Source organism: Thunnus thynnus, chromosome 8 (assembly GCF_963924715.1).
Source record: "Thunnus thynnus chromosome 8, fThuThy2.1, whole genome shotgun sequence".
Classification (NCBI taxonomy): Eukaryota; Metazoa; Chordata; class Actinopteri; order Scombriformes; family Scombridae; genus Thunnus; species Thunnus thynnus.
The window spans coordinates 20,393,238-20,409,284 of record NC_089524.1 but is presented as its reverse complement, the minus strand read 5'-3'; the positions used below and the strand labels follow the sequence as shown (position 1 = coordinate 20,409,284).

Genomic DNA, 16,047 nt, shown 5'->3' with positions numbered 1-16,047 from the left:
CCTTAATTTACTTCTCCCCCCATAAATGCTTTATTTGGAATAGTTGGCATTTAATGTTCAAAAATAGATCCTTATTCTATCCATACTGGTTTCATAATAATATAATTTTGGTAAACCAATTAATTAATGCCAATGGACTGCTATTGAGCTATTCTGAAAGGAGTTTGCCACGGCTATGGATGCTATTCCTTCTGGGATTCTACACCTCCTGAAGGGGAAAGAAACACAAGTTTTTTTTACCAACACTTGACCCTAAGATAACTTCTGTAGTTAGTGTCTTCCTCACTAATGCTTTAAGAAATAATAATTGTAGCATACGGTCATTGTTTCAAAAAGATATTACTAGTACCCCTTATGTTGTATCTTACTGGTCTAGATTTGTCAATAACCTGAATTGGAAATATGTCTGGAATCTTCCTTAAATATAAATATCTTCTTACTAATAATAATACATAGATATTATCCTGCAAGTCATTATCCTCTTAAGTTTAAAAAAGACATCTGCATTATCTGTTCATTTTGTGTAATGCATCCAGAAACAATGCAACACCTGTTCTGGCAATGTCCCTACACTGTTAAATTCTGGAGATGTAACCCAATCCATTGTTGATAATATTGACTCTGAATTTTCACTCTACTGGAAAAATGTATTGTTTGATTCCTTCAATAACAATAATAATAAAATAAACGAATTATATATAATCAATTTGATCATTACCTTAGCAAAATTTCGTATTCATAAATCTAAATTTAGCAATTCTAAACCTTTAATGATAATATTTGAAAATGAAACCAAACAATACATTAAAACTATATTTAACTGTTACTACTATTTAAAATAAGAAAGCTGCTAAAACCGTTGATTCATGTTCTTTGTTTAATATCTTTATTAATGACTTCTTTGTCTGTACTTGAGTGTTCTATCATACTGGATTTCCCTGTTTATTTGTGAACTGGTATGTCAATAAAGATGTTGGAAGGGGGAAAAAAGTCGACCGTCGATGTGAGACATGAGCGTAGCACATAGTTCTCTTTGTACATCCATGGCAAAGCATAGACTATAAAAATGACTCATGAGCTTGGATCATGGATGTATTATAACAGCTCTTATAATACATCCATGGCATGGATGTATAAAGAGAATGGTCATGAACCATCTTGGACAGCTAGGTATGGCAACTCCACTTGGACAAATGGCGGAGCGACTCGCGCATGCGCGACTCACATCGACGGTCGACTCAGATCGTGCAGCGACATGGATCGTGGGTGTATAAAAGAGAACTGGATACAGCATCGGAGGCGGGGCCCCGTTCATTCCTATGAAAGTTGCTCAGTGGCGTATGAAGCCAAAAAAGTTCAACAACTTCCGCATTGCTTCTGCATCCGTGCGGCCCATAGAGCGAGCGCAGTAATGACTTTCGCCAGCCGAGTCGGCTACTTCCGGTCTAGCCCTCGGGCTAACTTGAATGGGGATGAAACAATTCAATCATGCGGCTCTTCGAAGCTTTTTAAATGTGATCGGACCAAATGGATCAAATTGTGATAGTGAGACAAGTCATTTCGCGGGGGTTGTGACGCTTAAAAAATATATTCGCTGATTTACAGACGTCTCTCTCACAATGTAAGTCTGGGAAAAAGTCTTTTTGGGCCAGTGTGCGTCACGTGACGTTGTAATTACACGGTTTGGCCGCTATGTCAAATTTGCTTCAAAGCCTGGCGCTCTTCCTGTATCAAGTTTTCTTTATACATCCATGGCATGGATGTGGAAGCGAAGAAGTGGAACTTTTTTATCTTCATGCGCCACTAAGCAACTTTCGTCCTGCAAAGGGCAGTAATATGCCTAGTAGCGCCATACTGCCGAAATGTTACAAGAAGAAGAAGAAGAAGAGCAACTTTGGTAGGAATGAACCATGGAATGAACGGGCCCCGCCCGCTTCCGACGGTGGATCCACCATGATCCAGTTCCCTTTATACATCCATGGGAAGCATGGATGCATATATAAATCCATGGTGGGAAGAGGAACTGCTCCTGTGTAGTTATAAAGGGCTCAATCTAAGGTAACGAAAACACAACGATTCTTATTTTCAGCTAAATAGACACTAATTAAAACATTTCGGCCAATGGATCCACCTAAATCTTACACACCGGACCTTTAAATACATGTATTTAAAGATATTTGTGTGTATGTAGGCCACACTAAGTATGAAATCCTGACCGGGTTTTACGGGACACTCACCGACACTTCCAGTGGGCGTAACTGACCGGCTTGCTTCCATAACAGCCACTAAGCAACGACCAAACCAGCTAAGTCAGTCAACACTGAGTGCAAGTCATCCTGACTACATCTTTTTTTCTAAACAGGTGCTGTACTGTTGTTTGCTAGCCTGCAGCTACAATAGCAGTCAGTAAACGAGGTTAGAGCGCTTGCTTGCTGTCACATTTTGTGATATCGGTCACTGTTTAGCTACTTAGCTTGCTACCGAAAAGCACATGGATCCTCAAAACACCAACATGAACACTGAGGCAAAGAAGTTGCTGAACCACGCTAAGACTCTCAGGCTTCACACCGGGAACTTAGTCAACCGAAGTCGTCTGAAAAAGAAGTGTCCATGCTCGCCTAGCGAAGAGGTAAGATAAAAAAAAAATCAAACAAAACAAACAAAGCTCTCTTAATTAAAAACGTTGTTTGTTGTGGTGGTGTGACAGCGTAGCCCGTTAGCTTTCAAGTTAACGTTAGGCTACATGGCTAAATATTTAACCAGCTAAGCTAACGATGTCAGTGTGTGTTAGCTGATAATAAAGAGAGATATCAGACAGAAAGATTTACAACGGAAGCACCTGTCAAGGTCCGTATTTTATAGTGTTTTATAGTATTTGGAGTATGCATCAGCTAAAGTGGAGTATTGTCTTGTCTATGTGCTACTCTTAATGCAAAGTTATGTTATATAACTTTGTGATCCAGTCTAAGGTAAATAGTTTACATACACTAACCGATGAGGAGTGTTTGCATTAGGCTGCTCACATAAAGCAGGTGATCTACATACACCTGCAGGCAGATGCTCCAATGACAGTGTTTAGTTTTAACACCCATAAATTATGGCAATACTAAGGAGTCAGTAGTCAGAATCTACCAAAATACTCAAATCTTAGTCTGAGATTTAGTGCTGTAACTAATGATTATATTTATCATGATAAACCTGACAAGTCATAATTTTAAAGAGCCTATGTTGATATCTTGAAATTATTTGTTTGGCTAAATTTGAAGATATTCAGTTAACAGAAATATAAAACAGAGAATAGCAGTAAATCCTTGCTGGAACTTGTTGACGTTTTGCTTGATAACTGTTAATGATTAATTTTCTGAAGACTGATTAATAAATTGCTTCACCAAGACATACATGTTCACCCTGAAAGGGTTTGTTTAGACGTTTTGTTACTTTGCATTGCTTCATAAACAGCACCATTGATTGCTTCAATGTATGAAACACCACCTGCAGTGTTTCTCTCAACCTTGGTTGTAACTTGGGCACATGACAGTCTGTAAAATAATTAATCATTTCTGATAGTTTTTTATGAACGGCAAATGTCATGCTTGACTAACTCTCTATGTGACATTTTGATTTTCAATATATACAACAGTTCTAATGTAAGTTGAGCATGACTGATGTATCAAAGGGCCAGTTTTTGGCTTATCACAGATCTATACTGGCATACAGTTTATGTATGATTATATATGTGGCTGACATACCACAAAAAAGAAAAAAATGTAAGTATACAGTACACGAAAGTGCTTTTAAAAGGTAAATTAGAGACATTATTGTTGCTTCTTGCAGGATTTCCACCTATTCTGTCTTTCAGGAGTCTCCAGTCATGCTGCTTATATGGCATATAAGAGTTACCATAACTGACAGTTTTCAACTTTGTAAATAGTGTTGATCCAAGTTGCAATAATAACAGGCAAGCTCAATTTTTTTTGTAAAATTGATATATCTAATTTAATACTTAATAATATGGAAGTACCAGCAAATCAAAGCTTAAGTTAATGAAAATAATGATTTATTGTCAGTGTTCAGTATTTATAACATAACCAAACTCTGCACTCATGCAAATGCTGGCTAATGGCGTGAATAGTCGCAAGTCATAAACATCTCATCTTTACCATCTATCATACATGATGTGAACACTGTTAAGCGTCTGCCAGGTCTGTTTAAGCCTGCTTTCTCACTCATCCATACACATCTGGCATTACTGTTGCAGCTGGCCTCCACGCACCATCTTTTTGTAAATAGTTTAAAACAAAACATAGGAGCACTTAAACTTTGTCACTCACTTCGATTTGGTTTGTATCAGTGTGATCTTCGCGATGCCTGTCCAATTTTATTGTTTACAATAAGTGCAGCTCATGTGTTGGTGGAGTAACATATCACAGCTGGAGCGGAGTCTGCTGAGAATAAAAAGCTGTTCCCTTGAGTTCATACCTCTGTCACAAAGTCTTTGATAACCAAGTTTCTGGGATCCTCACTAAAAATGTGCCTGTTTCACAGATTGTAATTTAACTTTGTTTTTCTGTTTGATATTTCAGCTTCAAGACTGCATTCAAGCCACACTGAGCGACTGGTTTTCCACATCAAAACCGCCATCTGAGGTGGGGAGACATTTACAGTTTTCTGTTTGTTTTCATGTAGCTATGTTAGAGTATAGTAGGGTACTTTGTTCACTCTCTCCTGTATTGCGAGACCACATTGTATCACGGTTTTGCATTTTTTTATTGACACTGGGGAAAGAACAATAGTATTTGCATTGACAGTGAATTATGGTCGGCCCTGCAGTTTGTGAATGAGTTGCACAATAACGTGCTATAACACTGACAGGCAGCAAAATTCCAGTGCTCGGGAAAAGAAAATAACTGTAGTGATGGACATCAAAGGATGCCTCTAGGCTTACTGAAAAGAAGCTGTCATGATGAATGTTCATGCAATGCTGGCTGCCAAAGGCGCCATTCCAAATGTGCGTCTGTCTGTTGGTATGGGTGGGGGTGGGGACACAGAAACTTTGTTCAGGAGGTTTTGTTCATTAAGTAGCCATCTAACTGTGATAGGATTTCTGCAAAGCTGCAGTCATCAGATAATCTGTTTTTGTCAAACTAACATGTTGTGAAAATATTGAAATTGAGATTAAAAAGACTGCAGGATCCAACGTAGTGAACCGCCATTCTGCTGAACACACTGCTACTTTGGCTATGGCTGATTCTGCTAGGCTCAGCTAATCTGCTCCAGCTTTTATCACCACGCCCACTGGACTCAAATGGGGATGGGGGACATTTAAAGAGCTGAACTATGTGGTCTTGAATACTTGCAAATACAAAGCTTATTAGACATACCCTGCAGGGAAATGTCAAGAATGGGATGCTTAAGTCCGAGGTTTTCTTCAGGTTGTGTTTGCTGACTATTTGCTGGCAGAAAAACACATTGGTGTTTTACTTTGTAGAAACTCGTACTTTAATGAAATTGTGAATATCTGGATGATTGCTTCACCTGCAAACAAATAAGATTTAATTTGGTCTCAACTTGGTGTCTTGTCATTCTATGCTTGAAATAAAATTGACATTAAAAAAAAATGTATTGGTGGATTTACTATGAGCAGAAGAGTGTCCCTCGCACTCATTAAGGTTATTTATTAATTAGATTTCAACTGCAAAATAATTTTTAAAATCCTTCAGTTATGCAGCATGTGGGAGAACACTTTACTTCCTGCTCATAACTTTTTGACTGTATTTCAACAGTGTGTTTTTTTTATGTTCTTCTCAGACACCAGCTGCCAAATATTGTGGCTCTTCAAGTAACTGTAATAAAGCCACAAGGAATATTGACATAACTGACACCTTTTATCTGAATGACCAAAAGCCACACTTTTAATCACAAAGCAAGTTACACTGTTACTAAAAACAGTACTTTTCTTATCATGTAGGTCCTTCCAGACACTCTGGACTGTTCCATTCCCCAGGCAACAGACGCTATCACGCCCGAAGAGAGAGAAGAGCTGAAGGTTTCAGGTAAAGGATTAGGAGAGCTTTGATTATTCCAAATATTTTTTATTGAGGCAAGGAAGCTTATGCATAAAGTATATTGTTGTATCAATGCTCATTTTTATTTATATGAAAGAATTAGAAAATTATATTTACATATTTTCATATATATGACATAAAAGATATAGGATTGTATTATGAGTTTTGGAACAGTATCACTGACATCTGACTGTGTGTATATTCTGTGTCAGTACGGTGAAAGAATGTTGTTGAATTTCTTGTATAATTTGCTTGGAAGCTCGTCTGGGCCTGGGGCATTTCCTGAGACATAATGGCCTTTTGAATTTCTGTGATATTGAGTTCAGAATTGAAGTCTATATATTCTTCTTCATTTATTTTAGGAAGATTACATTTATCAAGAAATTCATTCATAATTTGAAGATTTTGTGGTGCTCTTTGATGTGTAGCCTACTGTATAAGCTAGAAAAAAATTGTGGAAACCTACCATTTATGTCTTTGGGTTTTGTCAATGTTATTCCATTGTTACTTGTAATCTTATGTATCGTTCGGTCATTCTCTATTTTCCTAAGTTGTCGTGCTAGTAGTTTGTGTGGTCTGTCTCCGAATTTAAAGTATTTTTGTTTGGTGTATAAAAATCTTTTTCTTATTTTTGTTGATAGTATCTGATTATATTCACATGTCAAATTTGCCATTCTCCTATGTAAGTCAGAAGAGGAGGAGAGAGCGCTTTCCCGATCTAGTTGTTGGATCTGTTTTTCTAATTCTTCTAGTTTAGTTTTATTATTTTTCCTTCTTGCAGCTTCAAATGATATCACACACAGCTCCTCAAAAAGGCTTTAAAGGCCTCCCTTAAAGTGGAAGGAATGGACTCTGAGGTATCATTTGTCTAAAAATATAGGTTAATTTGGGCCTTCAAATATTCATAGAACTCATTTTCAGTTAACAACTGAGGGTTTAATCTCCAGGTCTTACATGGTGTAGTAATATCTTCTAAATATAATGAAAAGGTGAGGGAGGTGTTGTCTGAAATCCCAATGTTATGATATTTATCATTTGTTGTGAAGGGTATCTATTTTTCATCAACTAAGACATAATCAATTCTACGATAAGAGGAGCAGAATGAATAATAATTATTTCTTGGGATTCTTGGTAGATGATCTGTTGAGATATGGATCTAGACTCGAGTAGTGTTAATATCTGCTATTAAGTTTGTTTGAGATATATCTGGTATTAATGCAGACACATAAGCTTACTAGGGTCAAAGAAGCGTTATGTATTTCTCCTATTACAACTAGGTATTGTCTCTCCTTTATTAGCAATTGTTTGTTGTTGCTGATTAGAATTATTAGAATTGCTGTACTGCTTGTTTTTGTGTAAAAAAGTCGAGTGGTATATATCCTTTATCAATTTTTCAAGTGTTTCATTCTGTCTGAATTTAATGATTTTAAATTGGCCAGAACTTGGCCTCTTTTGACTGGATTATCAGTTCCTCTATTATTCCAATTCATGAGTATCAAACTTCTCTTTCCATCTCTAGATTGATCACTTACACTATTTTGCATCTGTATTGTATGTCTTAGAACGGGGGTTCTCAACCTTCTGTAACTTAAGGCCCACTTCTGATTGTTAAAAAAATTCTGAGGACCACCTTCCCAAATAAATGAAAAAAAAAAAAACATAACATGACAAAAAATAGTGGGCTGTAGATATGTGCTATGGCACTGTCAGTTGTAATGACCCAAATAAATATTCTGCCTACTTGGGCTTCCTTCTGGGAAATAACGAAATCAAGTCGCGGTTATGTGGGTGAGAGGCTGACATGCAGAGTAGCATTCAAAGTTGTTTTCAGTTTGTTCCTTGCCTTTGATTTTGGGATGGTCACAATGGAAACCTCTGACTCACATAAATAGGTGGTGGTGAAAGGCAACAGAAATTTGATTGCCCATTTTGACAGAGAGGGATATTGACTGGCAGCCAGTATCCAGAATGAAGCAAGGTCAACTTGTGTGAGCTGGAGCTTCAGGCTGCTGCCTGCTGATAGTTCCATCAGTTCATTTTCCAACACAGTGGATACAGCCATGTCTTCTGAAGAACGATCTACAGAGAAAGCTAACTAGCTAACAGTGGTAAAACATGTTTGTCTCTACCTGATGATGTGTTATGATTGTCGGCCCACTGGTTGAGAATGGCTGCCAAATATGTTAGTTTCTGAGTGAGTAATCCTCCCAACCCAACCTTTCTCTCTTCAAGTAACCTCCCAGTTCCTGCATTTAGAAATAATAATAATAATAATAATAATTAATAATTAAATGAACAATAGTAACAAAAATAATATCTCTAGCCAATACTAAAATAGGTAGGCATGAGCTCACCATGGAAAGAAAACAAATTAAAACTGAATTTAAGTAGCTTCCCTGTAAAGTTCTCTGTTACTTCTTCAGTTTAAATAGCTTGACAATTTTTAAGTATGAGTAACAAAAACACCTATATATTATATATATCAGCCAATCAGCAGGACCAACATCTTGAAACAACTATTTGGAAATGTAAACAGTTGAATCAAAAACTGAGTAATAAGTAATGTTATGTGTATTAACATAAATCAAGGTTCATTTTCATTTTGTAATAACCGTCAATGTTTTATCTTTAACGTTCATGGTGAATAACATTGGGATTGTGTCCAGTGTTTCCTGTGGAACAAGAGGTTTGCTGTGGGGGCAATGTGAACGGGGGGAATCAGACTTCCCGGGCGAGTCACCAAGGCGTTGGATTATGCCTACCAAACTCAAGAAGACTTTGAAAAGACTTTAAAAGACTTAAATCTGAGACCCTCATTTCTAAAGACAATGTGTCGTAAGTCACTGAGTTTAATCACAGGCTAAGATTTTGCAAAGACTGGGGATCTTGCAGGGTCACTATTTACAAGACTACAACTAGATTCATTTTGAGATTATTTTCCCTCCTGCTCCTGTTGGAAATTTACAAGTAGAAAAACTGTTGAACAATGAAGCTGAAACAGATGCTGCTTTTGGCCACAGCTGCCCTTAATTAATTTATAACTTATATAAATTTATTAGTGGTGCATGGATTGTAGTTGATCCGTGCTCCGTACGGATCACCCCCCACAGTTCGGCACGCATGTGAACTGCGGATTAGTTGCAAAATTTAATGTCTCATTTAAGACAAAGTAAACAAACTGCTGTAGGTACAAATCATGGACAGACAGCATGTTGCTAACAGGAATTCTGAAGAGCAATGACCAAACCAGCATCTAACGGGTCCATAGTGACATCTGCAGCTATGTTTACCTGATGTTTAATGTGCTGCAGCTGAGCAGCTAATTAGCTACGTAGCTGCTAACTGACGTTAGAGGTGCACTTATCCCTGATGAATGTTTGTTTGGTGGCTCGTTCAACAAACTGCAGGACAAGACGTGTTCATGTTTATAAGTCATCATCAAGTTTTGATGATGTGGACACAGACTGTTTCATTCACTACCATGTTTAAAGGGAAAAGGTATCATGCTTCATATTGCAATTTAATTTAACAATTGAGCATTGAATATTTTATATATTTTAAGATTTTGTTTAACCATTGGACATCTTGAATGTTGTTTTCCTTTAAGACCATGGGCACAAGTTCCATGCTGTAAGTGTTTTACAGAATATATGGATTTTTATTTGTCCCCCCCGCCCCCCGATCCGTGACTCAAATCCGCGATACGAACCGTGAGTTTTGTGATCCGTTGCACCGCTAAAATTTATATTAAGTTGTAACTGAACTACAACAACAACAACTGTGAAGAGAAACAACAGACATCATTAGCTGATTGCTCCTGTTATTAACTCATTTTCATTTAAGAACTTTTTTTTTTTTTTTACAAATAAAATTTGTTTGGGTGGGGGGGGACGTTTCATAGATCATATTAGCTAAGACAATCACATTTCAAAAGGTGCCTCCTTGTACTTGAAAAACACCTTAAATTTCTTTAAAACAGCTGCACGGTTTATACAGCTGCCCACAGAAACCACCTTCAACCATTAAATAACCGGAGCACTTTCAGCTGCTGGATGTTGGAGTATTTCTGTTTGGAAACCCTGCAAACTGCATGAAATGCAGTAGAAACAGCCGCAGCCTGGGGAATTACACGAAGGCAGAAAGTCACAGATTTAACTCCTCCAACTGGCCTTAAATCATGTGTGAAAAAGCAGTAAATACACTGCAGACACACAGCAGCTGACAGAAAGAGGAGGTCATGTTGTACAGAGCTTTTTCTGGGTGAATACATGTTAATGTGACTTATAAAAAGGGAAGCTAAAGGGCAATGAGAATGCTGAGCTTTCAAGTTTCATCATGAGTCATTAATGGCACCATCAAGCACATCATGTTTAATTATGAAAGTAGTTAAACAACATGCACACAAAGAGCAACCATTTACTGCCTACCGCCGTTAGAAACTGAGTACAGTTAGCTGATAATTAGCCTTATCAGCCACTGCCAGTAATCAATATAAACACACATTATTAAACCATTAATCAAACCAATAACTAACAGCAGTCAACGGCAGCGAACCTTATCATACTTTAGCAGTTACCTAGTGTTTCTGTAGTGGTGACAAAATGTATAGTATGTATAAAAAATATACATACCAGTAGTTTGAATTAAATTTAAGGTCCTGCACTCTCCAGGGAAAATATTACAATAAAGTCCCTTTTAGAAATATTACATTAACAATTCCTCACATGTCGTGGAATGTTTTGTTTTCTTTTATGATTTTTTTTCTCTTTTTTTTTTTTTTTTGTTCAAATAAAGTTCATTTTATGCTGTCATGTCCAAACACATTCCAAAAAGGTGTTCCACGTAGTCCCGGGCTTTTTGGGGGGCCATATTTGACGCCGAGTTGGCCTTGTAGCATTTCCCTGGCTCTTTTGAAGAGTGCTCTCCATTTTGCAATGGTTTGTGGATAGTCAAGGAAGATTTGCAACTCTTTACCTTGGTATTGGAGGTTTTTTATCGCTGCTATTTTGCGCAAGATGTCTTCCAGATTGTAGTAGTAGTATAGACACAGGACGAAGGGCCGGGGTTATTCATGAGGTTCAGGCCGTTGTTGCAGGGTTCTATGGACTCTTATCAATAAGTGGTTTCTACTCCAGGGAGAGTACCTCCTGCAGTAGCTAGGTAGTAAAGTCTCTTGGTTTGGGCCCTTCTTTCCCCTCTCGTATTCCAATGATTCTGATGGTATTGAAGGTATCTTCACATTTTTGAGCAAGTTTTTCCTTCTGCATTGAGACGAGCCACCTGGCGTTGCAGTGTGCTGACACTATCTGAGTGAAAAGTGGCCGATCTTTCTGTCTCCCTGGTAGTGTTGCTATGTGATGTCAATGTTTCAAGTGTTGAAATGGACATTTGTAGATCTTTTTTTAACTGTAGCTATTTCTTCTCTTAAATCCGCATATACACTCTTGATATGGCTGTTGATGGTAGCACATATTTCACTCAAGATTTGGGCCACTTCATTCTGAAATGCTGTGATGGCAGCTAGCACTGCTCTGTTGGGCGGATACTCTTCCTCATTTGTCTCGTCAGGCATCTCTTGGTCAGTCGAGCATGGTGCTTTTTCTGGGTCTTGTTCACTTTGTTCGTTTCTCTTGTTTCTAGCCTTCTCCACGTTGAATTTTTCTCTCTGAATCAAGTAGATTTAATTCCTAATGTTAATTGTCTTTCAAAAGTAAGGGTGGATATAGATGTGTTTTTGTTTATCTAAAATGTTAATTTGTCAGAGCTATCGGAAAATGTGTGTTACTCCTCCATTGCTCAACGGCGCCCTGAGGATTAAGAGAGCTTTGATAAACACCACTGGATACACACCTGTGTCTGCTGGACAAACCTGATTGTTTTCTGTTATCTTTTATCAATATACCGTAAACATTAAAAAACCAGAAATATCAATCTTAGTGTCAGAAATGTGACTGATGAGCAGCTGCATGTCAGCGCAGGAGAAACCAGACATTCTCCAATTCCTTGCATCAACCTGATTTCTTCTCCTTGTAGTCCAGTAGTGATTTACTGTACAGTTAACAAAAATGTAGCTGTAGGTATAAGGCTGTTTAAAAAGCATACCTGCACACACATTCCAATTGAAACATGTTAAGGTTTTCATTTACTTGCCTCCCCTTTTTTAAGGACCACCAAGTCATTTGTAAAGAAAATCACCCAATTCAATGGGTGAATAATTGATCAGAGTGTAACTAATTAATGACAGACTGAACAAATAATAAATAAAGTAGTAAATAGTTAAAACAAGTATTAAGTAGTAGTAAAGTAGTAATAAGTAGAAGTGCTTTGTTTTTGCAGTCAAGCTGTTCTTGTGTGAGTCGGGTCAGTCCTCCATCAGAGATGCAGTGGAGATGGGTAAGCTTCTAATCTTTTCAGGAAAATCCTCAAAATGACACACAGTTGATATGAACTCATTTAATCTCAGGTTCTCAAAGATAAACTGAACTTTACTGGTGATTCCGCCTTGTTTGTGTCTCATCTCTAGCCTGTCAGACACTGGCAGTGTCCCAGCTTGACTCTGTTATCATAGCGCCACCTGGGCCCCTGGAGGGTGACAGCCAACCTTTGGCCCACCTTCAGCCAGCCTGGGAGGAGCTGGAGGCTCTGGTCAGAAGCCAGAGGATTGCAGCAATTGGCACCTCTGACCTGGACAAAGATCTGCTGGAACAGCTCTACAACTGGGCTCAGGTGAGAGGAAATCTTATGTATGTGAACCCTAATTTGTTTCATCTTTAGAGGCAACTGATATGTTAACTTTTTGATAATAGGTGTTAATGTGTTTTTCTGTTATGAGCCAGTGTACTTATACTGCAGACAGAGCCAGTCTATGACCACATCCCCTCTCTTGAACCAGGTGAAGCCCAGCAGTAACCAGGTCAACCTGGCCTCCTGCTGTGTGATGCCTCCTGACCTGACAGCCTTCGCTAAGGAGTTTGACATCCAGCTGCTCACACACAATGACCCCAAAGGTGAAAGTCAGATTCTTTTTTCCGTCTGTCAGATAGGTCTGTTTGATTTGATTTGTTTTTTAATCCACACTTGCACCTTTTCTTATTCATGATGAAGGAAATTTATGGAGCTATTTCCCTATCTTTATTCAAGAATGTGGTATATCAATTTGAGAGCATAATTTATTGATTTCACGTTCAAATTTTGTAATTAACATAAATAAAGCAAGGGAAGTACATTTTATAAAGCCCTGGAGGGCTGGAGTGGATGAACCCAGTTAAAGAGTACCCGCTCGTACGGGACGCTCTAAGAAGTAAAGCGAACAAGCTCGCAAGGAGGCAGGGATCATTTCATTGGTCAACACTAGACCTGGCCTTCTATTGGTTGGGGGATTTTGACAGGGTTGTTGCACAAAAAATCCAAGAGCAGAGGAGCAGAACAAGAGCAGAAGTTTCACGAGTGCGCAGAAGTAGCCTGAGTGTGAGGAGAAGAGCTGAAGCTTGAACGCAGGAAATCTGTGCAAGCAACATTATATTTGAGTGCAAGCACACAATTTGAGCAGAAACAGAGCAAATCTAAGCGCAAGCAGAGGCTATTTGAGTGCGAGGGCAGGGTTTTGAGGGACAAATTACAAAATTAAACGTGAAATCAATAAATTATGCTCTCAAATTGATATACCACGCTCTTGAATAAAGATAGGGAAATAGCTCCATAGAAATTGTGAAGTTTCTAGATGCCAAAAGGTTCAGATATACCAAATCAAGTGCTTACTCCTTAATCATACACTAAAGAATAAGTGTATGTGTGATTTTTCTCATTTCTTTTTTTGGCAATAAATTAATTACTTGATATACTAACAAGAGTTGTCTCTATGGTCAACGCCTGGTATAAATTCTCCTTCTGTGCCATACAACTCCATTGTAAAACTATTAAAACTCATCAATGAGCCACACTGTTGCACTGGGGGAAACAAACTTGGGCACTATAGATTTTTTTTAAGCTATTCTATGGCTATAGTACCTTAAGCTACTATAGCCTTTTAAAAATTAGACTATATACTGGTGACCACTTTTTAAAGATTTCTCCTCAGTCAGAATAATTAGACTTGGGGCTGAGTGCAGGGTGTCTGCGGGTCTTGAAAAGTCTTAAAAGGCCTTTCTTGGACCCTGTAGGTTCTCCTACATGCTTGGGTGGGGAAGGGGAGGCGAGGAGTATTCAGTTGCAACCTCACCACTAGATGCCACTAAATCCTACACACTGGTTCTTTAAATGAATTGACATTTATTTCACATTGCGCTTTGACCGTAAAATAGGTATCAAATTGCATTCTATGTGGTATTAAAAAATGTCTTAAAAAGTCTTAAATTTAACTTGGTGAAGCCTGCAGAAACCCTGTGAGTGCCACAGCAAGGGCAGGAAAGTCAGAGAGTATTGAGCGACATACTTGTGCATTATTGATTTTGGTCTTTTCATGGGAGTTATAGACAATAAGAAAAATAAAGAAAAAGGCCAGCTTTATCTTGTAAGTTATGTCTTACTCGTGAATCTCATTTCTATGTTCTTTGCAGAGTGTAAGCTGCATACCGTAGTTCACATGTACCTGTAGATTTTTTTTCTTAGTGAGTTTTAAAGAGCTGCTCCCTTGGTCTCATGTTTTCATCCAGAGCTGATGTCGGCAGCCACATTCCAGGAGGCGGTGCAGGAGGGAACGCAGGACCTGAAAATCGCCGACTGGAGGCTTGAGTGGGTCCTGCGCTACTCCATTATTGTCAAGAGCAGGGGCATCATCAAGGCTAAGGGCTACCTCGTCAGTGCGAGGAAGGCGACCCCCTAGCACACCTCATCAGAGAAGAAGACACAGGGATGAAGCCATTTTCCTCCTTTTTCATTCACACACATAAAACATGCAAAGTAACGGAATAATGAATGCTGCCAATCACCATGGGTCTTGAAATCATTATTTTATCTTACAAATAAGGTTGCATCCTGATCATCTATGATTTCTTCAGTTTAACAGATGCAGGTATTCATTACCATCGTTTCTGTGAGATCAAAAACAGGAGATGGACATGCAAGATCAACTCCAGTGTCAGTTTGAACGAACAGACTGCAGGATGAGAGTGAAAGTGAGAGTTTCACAGATGGTGGCTCTCTCCAAGACCAGTGCTTTGATAGCATAGCCATTTATCAACACAGCAGAGGCTGTTTTTAATGATGGAAAATTTAGGTTGCTGAACTTTTTTTAAACAAGGTGGCTCCTTATCCTTGCTCTGATGTGAAGTGCCTCTCAGCTCTTGCTCCTCCTATCCTCATACCTGCTTTGTCTCCACTGTGTCTGTGTGAATCAAGCTTTAAATATATCAGTCTGAATGAAAAGATAACAAGTAGGAAAAGCAAAAAGAAAACGGTATAGATTTATTGTTTTTTAGTACATAATTATCAGATTTTATTCTTGCAATTTTGACTTTTCCAGCTGTATATAAGACCATTTGCATTCCTCAAGTCAGAAAACAATGCACTGTCAAATCTAACTACATGGGACATGTTTATTTTATGATGCTAAATCAGGCTGAATTGGTAAAGCAAACAACAATGTGAGTATATATAACTTTATTTTATCATGCTTTTTCTTTCTAACCATGCACTGTTTTCGATGATGCATTGAAATTTTTATCCCCCTACACTCATGAGATTAATCCGAGGGATGAGAGTACATTCATAGTTGGCTGATGTCTTCTGTATGTGTTGTTACTATAACACTGGAAACTCCATGTCCAGGAGATGTAAACATTTCTTAACTCTGAGGAAGACCTTTTTATTTATGAATCATGGCTGTTTTTTTTTTTTTTCAGACAGGGTCCAGTAAATCTAATGAAGACGAAAACTTCTCTGTTGTACTGTAACCATATTTAATGTTATCATATATCTGTATATCATGGATTGGCTTTATTAAATGATAAAACTGATGTTTGAACTGTCAAAATTGGTGTAAAAA

At 38.1% G+C, this 16,047-nt stretch overlaps 1 protein-coding gene across 2 annotated transcripts; it reads left to right on the top strand.

The window, feature by feature from the left end:
• Nucleotides 1–1,302: 1,302 nt before the first annotated feature.
• On the top strand, nt 1,303–16,018 carry gclm (glutamate-cysteine ligase, modifier subunit). Of its 2 annotated transcripts, XM_067597024.1 has the most exons (8): nt 1,303–2,058; nt 2,363–2,629; nt 4,584–4,646; nt 5,969–6,053; nt 12,402–12,458; nt 12,589–12,791; nt 12,958–13,072; nt 14,717–16,018. In XM_067597024.1, the coding sequence occupies exons 2-8, from the start codon at nt 2,492–2,494 to the stop codon at nt 14,884–14,886; spliced, it is 831 nt and encodes a 276-aa protein (XP_067453125.1). In that variant the 5' UTR covers nt 1,303–2,058; nt 2,363–2,491; the 3' UTR covers nt 14,887–16,018. The 2 variants fall into 2 exon arrangements, with proteins under 2 accessions (XP_067453125.1, XP_067453124.1); XM_067597023.1 differs by lacking the exon at nt 1,303–2,058 and having other exon boundaries at nt 2,098–2,629.
• The last annotated feature ends 29 nt before the right edge of the window (nt 16,019–16,047 follow it).